At 46.9% G+C, this 10,186-nt stretch overlaps 2 protein-coding genes and 1 pseudogene across 2 annotated transcripts; all 3 read right to left on the reverse strand.

Moving 5' to 3' along the window:
- Positions 1-2,310: 2,310 nt before the first annotated feature.
- Positions 2,311-2,865, reverse strand: LOC137363328 (histone H3-like). Its single transcript, XM_068027201.1, has one exon. The coding sequence runs from the start codon at positions 2,863-2,865 to the stop codon at positions 2,311-2,313; it is 555 nt and encodes a 184-aa protein (XP_067883302.1).
- Positions 2,866-3,565: 700 nt separating this feature from the next.
- Positions 3,566-3,868, reverse strand: LOC137363319 (histone H4-like; the record flags this gene model as incomplete). Its single annotated transcript, XM_068027193.1, has 1 exon — positions 3,566-3,868. A coding segment is annotated over exon 1 (303 nt), but the record flags the coding sequence as incomplete, so codon positions are not given.
- A 791-nt stretch (positions 3,869-4,659) lies between these two features.
- On the reverse strand, positions 4,660-5,349 carry LOC137363330 (histone H1-like; annotated as a pseudogene).
- Positions 5,350-10,186: the final 4,837 nt, after the last annotated feature.

Genomic DNA, 10,186 nt, shown 5'->3' on the forward strand with positions numbered 1-10,186 from the left:
CTTGTCTTCTGTGAGTAAGCTGAAGTGCGGAGGAATGATCCGTGCAGAACGAAAAAGGTGACGGGCTGGTGCCAACAGAACTGAAACAGTTGAAGAGACAGCAACAGAGGGAGTGAGAAAGTCAGGGATATCGGTGGATAGGTGACAGGCAAGAGCAATGGACGAGCTGACTGCGGCGAAATATTGTGGCTTCGCCGAGCACTAAATTTGATTGGTTATCTAAAGTAAGCAATCAGATAAATGCAGAATCAAAAGAATTGACTTCATTGTAAACCAGCCAATCACGAACACGGTTTTCACCCATCCTTCATTAACATAGATCTCTGGGGATGTGTATAAACTGCGAGTTCCGACCTTTAAGAGCCACCCACAACGTCTCTCAAAAAGCTACAACATTATCTCTTTAATATCAATTTGTTTTGATATTTTTAGCAAGTATTTTCTAACTGCCTTTGTGATCTCTGTTTTAATCCTACAGATTCTGGTTAATACAGTTTCACTGCCCGTGCGATCTTCCTGTCTCTACTTAATAATGTCCCGATCATTAATTAATGACCATTTGTGAGCGTTGTTCACGGACGCATCCATATTCGGCCCCTTTGCTATATTTCGACAATAACATCTGATTTAACGCGCAGGCATCATTTCTCAGTCACTCATATCCCGAGATCAAGTTTGTCCTCAATAAGTAATCAGCACATTATCTAGAAACCCCGGTGGTGTGGGAACCCTCAGTCTCACTCTTTGACACCTGACACTAAGATTATACACTCCGCTGTTGTCTCTCACCAATAGGGATCAATCTATAATCAGTGATGCGGTATCATTAGGAACATTGAGCTGAAATGGTTACAGAATGCTGTGAAAGAGGCTTTCTGTCCGCTGGTTATAGAATGTTTCAAAAAGGATAGAGAGTAAACCCGAATAGATGGTGGAATGTGAAAGCGAATCTGTAAATTGTTACCACATGTGGAATAATACAATATAAAAAAGATTTTAAAATATTTGCGGTAAAACCAAGTTACCTATAAATGTGATGATCTATATTGAAGCCGCTCTGTGTTTTACAAATATATTGGCGGGCTTTTCAAATTTGAAAAATCGTTTGCAGTCTGACAATTTCGCGCCATTATTTTCCGCCCTCATCTCCTTGGCGTCTCCGGATTGGTGAATTCAGCAGCTCTCTGATTGGTCACATGAAGAGTACAATGACACCCAGTGCAGAGTGACCAATCACCAGTGCCCCCGACTCCATTCCTCCCGAAGGTATAAATGGGACTATTGTGGGTGGTTCTCAGCATTCTTCCTGAAAGTGTTTGTCAGATTGTGGTAATGTCTGGAAGAGGGAAGACCGGTGGTAATGCTCGGTTCAAGGCCAAGTCTCGCTCCTCCCGAGCTGGACTGCAGTTCCCGGTGGGCCGTGTTCACAGGTTCCTTAAAAAGGGGAACTATGCTGAGCGTGTGGGTGCCGGAGCCCCGGTCTATCTGGCTGCTGTGCTCGAGTATCTGACAGCTGAAATCCTCGAGCTGGCCGGCAACGCGGCCCGGGACAACTAGAAGACACGCATCATCGCCAGACACCTCCAGCTGGCAGTCCGCAACGACGAGGAGCTCAACAGGCTGCTGGGAGGGGTGACCATCACTCAGGGCGGGGTGCTGCCTAATATCCAGGCTGTGCTGCTGCCCAAGAAAACCAGCGCTCCGAGCACCAAGAGCAAGTGAAGCGGTCTGACTTAAATCTGCGAACCCAAAGGCTCTTTTCAGAGCCACCCACTTTATCTGTGAAAGGGCTGCTTGCTGTCTGAGAGGCGGCAATTTTACAATGCCAGCGCTGCTTTGTATTGGCACAGAAAGAGGCCACTTGGCCCATCGTGTCGGCCGAAAAACGACCCACCTATGCTAATCCCACCTTCCAGCATTCAGTCCGTCGCCCTGCAGATTACAGCACTTGAGATGCATATCCAGATTCCTTTTGTATGAGTTGAGGGTCTCTGCCTCAACTACCCTTTCAGGCAGTGAGTTCCAGACTCCCACCACCCTCTAGGTGAAAATAAAATCCTCGTTTTCCCTCTAATTTTTCTACCAATCACTTTATACATATGTCGCACAGTCACAGACCTCTCTGCTAAGACTCTTCACCTCCACTCTCTCCAGTCCCGCCAAAATGTTGTACTTTTCAATCAGATCTCCCCTCAGCCTTCTCAGTACTGGATTCGGTAATTTAACTGCTCGCCTCTTGTGATAGTTGTCAGGGATTTTAGCAATTCTACCGTTGATGCAAACGAAAGATTTAACACAATGATCGGCTCTCTAATAATAACATGATCTGCTCCAGACCACATTTCTCTGACAACAGGTGATCGCAGCTCTTTGTTTTGCCGATTTGGTGGCTCTTAAAAGAGCCGTTGTGTTATTTGATGCCAAACTCAGTTTCGGGGCAGGGTGAGTTGAGGCGCGCTCCCCGCGGATACGGCGGGCCAGCTGAATGTCTTTGGGCATGATGGTGACTCGCTTGGCGTGGATGGCGCACAGGTTGGTGTCCTCAAAGAGCCCCACCAGGTAAGCCTCGCTGGCCTCCTGCAGTGCCATGATGGCCGAGCTCTGTAAGCGTAGGTCTGCCTTGAAGTCCTGCGCGATCTCCCGCACCAAGCGCTGGAAAGGGAGTTTGCGGATGAGCAGCTGAATGGATTTCTGGTAGCGGTGGATCTCCCGCAGAGCCACAGTGCCGGGTCTGTAACGGTGAGGCTTCTTCACTCCGCCCGTGGCTGGACCGCTCTTGCGGGCCGCTTTGGTTGCCAGCTTTTTGCGGGGAGCTTTCCCTCCGGTCGATTTGCGCGCTTGGTTCTGGCCATTCTGGTAGAACATCTGGAACAAAGACACTGTAATTGTTGAGGCTGCTCAGGGACTGTCTATTTAAGACAGTAGAGGGACCGCCCTAGTGTTGTGATTGGATGCAGCCCCATCCATCAGTCAAGTTTGAAACCAGCTCCGGGAAGTAAAAGGGCGGCGGGAAATGCTGTGCACTGATTGGTTGAACTGCAACTGAAACTGAAATTTTATCAATTTCAAAAAGCCCGCCAATTTCAGATCAGCAAACAAGGCAAAGATTAAAAAACACCTAATCTGGCGGGAACAATTATAAAATCTCACTCCTTGTAGCTTTATTTCTTTCGTCCTGGATTCCCCCTCTGAGTCTTCCAACACAGTTTGAACAGTTGTCTCTGGCGGGAACAAGGCGCCAGTCATTACTTACTATCACGGCAGTAAATTCCGCTTCGTGCCGGCAGTTCAGACCTTCACGTATAAATTAACAAATGCAACCGTTTAATTCATGACGTGTTCGATAAATAATGAAGAGAAAAATACAGTGAAAGATCTTTGATATGTAAATTTACTGAGAGAATGAAATGATGTACAAAAGCAGTTGTTGATAAAGATAAACAATATTCAGATAACTTGATCTTATTAATTCAAGTTGCCATGTCACTGATCTCTCTGTGAGTCTTTGGGTGGCTCTTCGAAGAGCCTTTGTGTTTGGTAGAAAGGGTGGATTTGTTTTGCCGCCGAATCCATAGAGAGTGCGGCCCTGGCGTTTCAGAGCGTACACCACATCCATGGCGGTGACCGTCTTGCGCTTGGCGTGTTCAGTGTAGGTGACTGCATCTCTGATCACATTCTCCAGGAAAACCTTCAGCACCCCGCGGGTCTCCTCATAGATCAAACCCGAGATGCGCTTCACTCCACCACGGCGAGCCAAGCGGCGGATTGCTGGCTTGGTGATGCCCTGGATGTTATCACGAAGCACTTTGCGGTGCCGCTTTGCTCCGCCTTTGCCCAGTCCTTTGCCTCCTTTACCTCTTCCAGACATGACGCATCTTCACTCAAATCACTGCTGAATGAGAAACGAGCTGTTTCTGCTGCCTTTTTTATACAGCCCGCCCAGACCTGACTGAGAAAGGGACAGAGAGTGAGAGGCGGGGCGGAGAGGAAACTGAGTAACAGACAGAGCAGAGAAATGATTTTCATCCTCCAGCTCCGCCTCCCACTTGCTGGAACCGCCAATTCAAAAAAAAAATTCTCAACAACAGAGCTTTGCACAAAACTTCCAGACTCTGCCTTTATAGTCAAAGATAACAGAAACCCGGAGCTTTTAAATAAGGATCTATAACAATTAAAAGTTGATCATATATCCGCCTAGGTACAGTGCTTCCGATCACAAGTCAACCCGTTTCCACACACCTCCCCTCCCAGACGGATTGATCAGTTTACTAACACCTTATCCCAGCTGAATTAGATAAATTCATGTATTGGGGTTTGAGTTGTAATTCGGGGTTTCTCGCCAGTATTCCTGTGTTAGACCCTCTCACTATGAATTAGTGAAACGAGCATGAACTGAGACTGTACCGAACAGATCCCCAGTTACAGTGAGGCAGGGACATCCCTCTGTTTTGTTGCAGAGAGTTGGGGTCGGGCTGAGAGTAGTGTCTGTCAGCGAGTCACCAGGGATCCTGCATTTACTTCCCATCATTTCTATGTGAAATGTGCACATGGCGGCGGGACAGGGATCATGTGATAGGGGGATCAGCTCTTTCCTGAGAGATGTGGGTGGCTCTGAAAAGAGCCTTTGGGTTCAGATGTCTACAAGTTTCCCGTGCAGTTTCACTTCTTTCCAGGGGCTGCTTTCTGAGCCTTTGCTGCTTTTGGCTTGGTCTTGCCCCTTGATGATTGAACTTTCTTGAGCTCCTTTCCGCCCGTGGCACTCTTGGGTTTTTTGGCCTTCTTCGCAGGAGACTTTTTCGGAAGTGTTGCTTTCTTTCCTGGGGATTTCTTTGGCGTTGCCGCCTTCTTGCTGGTCACTTTCTTGCCTGCTGCTTTCTTCGCTGCCGATTTCTTGGCTGCTAGTTTCTTGACTGGTAATTTCTTGGCTGCTGATTTCTAAGCTGTCACTTTCTTGCCACCTGTTTGCTTTTCGAAAGGTTTTTTGGCTGCTCCTGACTTCACTTTCTTTCCCACATTTCCCTTGGTTCCCTGCTTAGGGATTTTGAAGGAGCCGGATGCGCCCGTACCGCTGCTGTGCACCGGGGAGCCTTTGTTCACATTCCTCCTGATACTTTGCTTGATTTGGGTCCTGAACTTACCCACATCCACACCGCTCCTACCCAGAGCCTTCTTTCTGGCGGGCAGTGAGGTCCCCCTGCGATCGGTGCAATCCGCCACAATCTTGAGGATCTGCTCCCTCAACGTGGGACCAGCTGACTTGTTCCGGGGAGCCGCTTTCTTCTTCTTCGGAGTCTTGACTTGAGCGGCGGCGGCTGGAAGAGCCGTTTCGGCGGCTGCTGTATCGGTCATGTCCGGGACTCTGCACAAATTCTCTCTGTCAGTCAGAACTGGGTCAGAAATTAAGCCGGTTGTGGAGGCACTGAGCAACTTAAAGGCAGTGAGCGGACGGGGGCGGAGACAACCTGCTGTCAACTCCCGGCTCCTGCTGCCTCTCTGTGTTTCTCTCTGGTCCTAAACTCTCCAATACCACTGAAATTCGGGTACTGCAGAGTCCCAGACTAGATCCTTCCTGTCTCTGACATGACAATGCTTGCTGTCCAATAGTTTGCACTTGAAGTAAAGACTCCATTTTTGACTGAAACCCGTTTTATTGCTGCACTGATGGCGCTCTCTCCCCCGAAAACTGACATGTTCTCCACTTTTTGACTGAAATCTTGAAATGAACAAAGAAACTACACTGAATTCCCACTTTGGGGATGAGAAGGGGAGCAATGTGCTTCTTTGACTGCAAAATCTTGTTACTTGACACAAGAGGGACTCGGAAATCCGGCGATGAGACCGGTCCCACAAATACAGTGACATTAGACTAACCCGCCAGCACCTTTAATACACTCTCTCTTACACAATATTCACATCTACACATTCTCATGTCGAACTGTTCGCTAAATGTAGAGTTCCCAGGACAGGTTTTGAGCTCTCTGCTGAGGTAAATAGACCCCTCAGCTCCACTCTATCCAGGCTCTTCAACATTTTATACATTTCAATCAGATCTCCCGTCAGCCTTCTCTGTTCCAAGGAGAACAACCACAGTCTATCCAATCTTTCCTCAGAGCTGCATTTTTAAGTCCCGGCAACATCCCGTTAAATCTCCTCTGTATCCTCTCTCGTGCAGTTACTGTAATGAGGTGACCAGAACGGCACACATAACTCAAGTTAATGCCTAACCAATGATGATAAAGTTCCAGCATACCCTTCCTCCTCTTATATTCTGTACCTCGGCTAATAAAGGAATGGATTCCATATGTCTTCTTAACCATATTATCACCCTGCCCTGTTACCTTCAGGGATCCGTGGACATTTACTCCAAGGTCCCTCACCCCCTCTGCACCTCTCAGTATTTTCTCATTAATCGTGTCTTCCTTTGCATTGTTTGACCTCCCCAAGTGCATCACGTCACACTTCTCCGGGTTGAATTCTATGCACCACTTTTCTGCCCTTCTGACCAGACCATAAACATCTTCCTCCAGTCCACAGCACTCCTCCTCGCTATCTACCACACGGCCAATATTGGTGTCGTCTGTAAACTTCTTGATCGTGTCCCTCAACATTTATGTCCAACTTGTTCATATAAATCATCACAAAAACAGGGGACCCATTACTGAGCCCTGGGGAAAACCACTGGAAACAGCCCTCCAGTCTCAAAAGCAGCCGTCAACAATTACTCTTTGTTCCTGCCACTGAGGCAATTTTCCATCCACCTTGCTGCATTTCCCTGGATGACATGAAATTTTATTTTATAAAGAGTCTGTATTTTGGGACCCTGTCAAGAGCCTTGCTAAAATTCATGTGGAATCCATCAACAGTACCACCCTCAGCTAACATCCTTTTTCAAATTCAATTCAGTTGGTATGTGCCTTTCTAAGTGACAGTTTATCTTGTCTCTCAGAATAGATTTCAATAATTTACCCATTACTGAGGTTAGACTGACTGGCCTGTAATTATTGAGTTTTTGGCTGAACTGTAAGATTCGTTTTATCTCGAAAGATCCGCCTGGGGAAACAGACGTTAAAATCTCATCTCTCACTGATATGGTGCCAGAGGAAGACACATTATTAATCTCACAGTCCGGGAATGTGTCAGAGAGTGAGGCATACAATGTCCCAAATGTAACTTTCTCTGCCCTGTTGAACTCTCTGTTATCTTTCAGCTCAAACCCTTCGCTATGACTCTCAGTGACAGACAGTTACACTCTGCTTAAATTGATCTCTGACTGTAACTGTCAGATATTAACTCCTGCCCCATTCCTGCAAACACATCGTCTCCCTCGGAGGATCAGTTTGAGAATTCGAGCTAATGAACAGCAAACATAGTGCAGAGAATGATCTCAAGTTGAGCTTGGTAAAGGGGTCATCTCCCAGCTGGAAACCTTCTCTATTCTTGCCCACAGTCCCGGTTCCATTGCTCAAAATCAGATAAAACTGAACTGGAGAAAGTTCTGACTGATTTTTGTTTTTCAAACTATTGCCGAATGCAGCGCATGCGCGGTACAGCACCGCCCCCACCAGTGATTGTGAATGAGCGAATGGACGCATGCGCGCTCCCCTCCGCCAGCAAATCTGTTCAACGCCATTTACTCAGTGAGCGGAAAGAGTTTGTTTTTAACAGAGGGAATGGATATATTACGGCCTCGGGGTAAGGCAGCAAACAGCAATCTGCTTCCAGCAGCACATTGCTTTAGGACCCTGTCCGCAGTCTGGATCAGAGATCGCCATTGACTCCGGGGCAAGTTCAGGGGGCGTCGTGGGCTGTTTGTGAGAGGCAATGTGGAGGATGAACTGATACCGGAACATGGAGTGAGCGGAGGAATGGAGAGGCCTTTCTCGGACTGTGTGTGAACTAGGTAAGTGAGACAGAACGTGAATAAGCTGCTGTAGAAAATCTTTGCTGTTTCTCGCCTCAGTTCTGTAATACATGTTCGTGGTTTAACTCCTGTTTCACGCTGTTTACTGTGAGTGTTGCGACAGGTTTGCGGCTGCCTGCAATGAATTTGGCCCGACCATCAGCCTCAAGAAAACAAACATCATGGGGCAGGATGTCAGAAATGCTCCATCCATCAATATTGGCGACCACGCTCTGGAAGTGGTTCAAGAGTTCACCTACCTAGGCTCAACTATCACCAGTAACCTGTCTCTAGATGCAGAAATCAACAAGCGCATGGGAAAGGCTTCCACTGCTATGTCCAGACTGGCCAAGAGAGTGTGGGAAAATGGCGCACTGACACGGAACACAAAAGTCCGAGTGTATCAGGCCTGTGTCCTCAGTACCTTGCTCTATGGCAGCGAGGCCTGGACAACGTATGTCAGCCAAGAGCGACGTCTCAATTCATTCCATCTTCGCTGCCTCCGGAGAATACTTGGCATCAGGTGGCAGGACCGTATCTCCAACACAGAAGTCCTCGAGGCAGCCAACATCCCCAGCTTGTACGGCGCTTGAGATGGCTTGGCCATGTGAGCCACATGGAAGATGGCAGGATCCCCAAATACACATTTTACAGCGAGCTCGCCACTGGTATCAGACCCACCGGCCGTCTATGTCTCCGCTATAAAGACGTCTGCAAACGCGACATGAAATCCTGTGACATTGATCACAAATCGTGGGAGTCAGTTGCCAGCGTTCGCCAGAGCTGGCGGGCAGCCATAAAGACGGGGTAAAGTGTGGTGAGTCGAAGAGACTTAGTAGTTGGCAGGAAAAAAGACAGAGGCGCAAGGGGAGAGCCAACTGTGCAACAGCCCGAGAAACAAATTTCTCTGCAGCACCTATGGAAAAGCCTGTCACTCTAGAATTGGCCTTTATCGCCACTCCAGGCGCTGCTTCACAAACCACTGACCACCTCCAGGCGCGTATCCATTGTCTCTCGAGATAAGGAGGCCCAAAATATACAGTGAATAGTGGAATCAAGATCTCGGGCGCACAGTTTCAGAATAAGGGATCTCCCATTTCTGACGGAGTGAAGGAGGAATTTCTTCTCTCAAAGCGTCATTATTCTTTGGAATTCTCTACCTCAGAGAGCAGTAGAGGCTGAGTTGTTAAATATATTAAAGGATGAGTTAAACGTTTGATCTCCATGGGAGTAATGTGTTCTGGGAGAAGGCAGGATAATGGAGCTGAATCCACGATCAGATCAGCCATAATCTTATTGAACTGTGGATCAGATTCGAGAGACTGAATGGCCTACTCCTGCTCCTACTTCTTAGGTTCTTATGTTATAATGTCAGATTGAAATAGAAACCTGATCTGCACAAACATCCCTCAGGTAGTCCCAATCTTGGAGAAGTGCAGATGTTGGCTTGTTTCTGGATGTCACTAAATTGTTGTAAATCGGCAAAAACACCTGGTCAGCAGATGCTGAGATCTGCAGTGATATCAGACACTGACATTCTTTGTATTTCTGGTGAGTATTTGTGGTTAGTAATAATGATTATTAATTGAAATGTTACATTTATCTCTTTAATAAAAGCAAAATACTGCCGGTGCTGGAAATGTGAAATAGAAACAAGAAATGTTGGAACCACTCAGCGGTCTGGCAGCATCTGCGGAAAGGAAGCAGAGTTAACATTCCGGGTCAGTAATAATGATTATTAATTGAAATGTTACATTAATCTCTTTTCTAGCTTCCACCTCAACTGATCTTCAGTTACAAGAGATATTGTTCTTCCTTTCTGCAGGCAAATACTTCAAGGGAACAGAATGAATGTGATGATTCCCAGGCACAAGGAAATGTACATTCAGCTCCATACAACACAGAGTAGGTTTGTTATCACTCCCAGAGGCCATCTGTTAATTCCAGAGTCACATGGAGCAGAAGTAGTCAAACTCTCACTGATCCCAAGTTCAGAGACACATTTTCAATCCAGCAATCAAACAAAGCAGAAGAGAAAGACATTGTTTCCAATCCATTCCAATTCTGTACTGCTGAATGTTAGGTACATCAATCTCAATTCAAAAGCACACCCACTATCAGATTGAAAGACACTATATCAATCTCACAAGAGAGACACATCCTGGAGACAGTAAAATAGAGACTGAATCTCACCCTCACATACCTGAAACTGTGTCCAGTTCTGGTCACCTCATTACAGTAAGGATATAATTGCACTAGAGAGGGTACTGAGGAAATTTCCGAGGA

The sequence above is a fragment of the Heterodontus francisci genome, unplaced genomic scaffold (assembly GCF_036365525.1).
Source record: "Heterodontus francisci isolate sHetFra1 unplaced genomic scaffold, sHetFra1.hap1 HAP1_SCAFFOLD_210, whole genome shotgun sequence".
Taxonomy (NCBI): Eukaryota; Metazoa; Chordata; class Chondrichthyes; order Heterodontiformes; family Heterodontidae; genus Heterodontus; species Heterodontus francisci.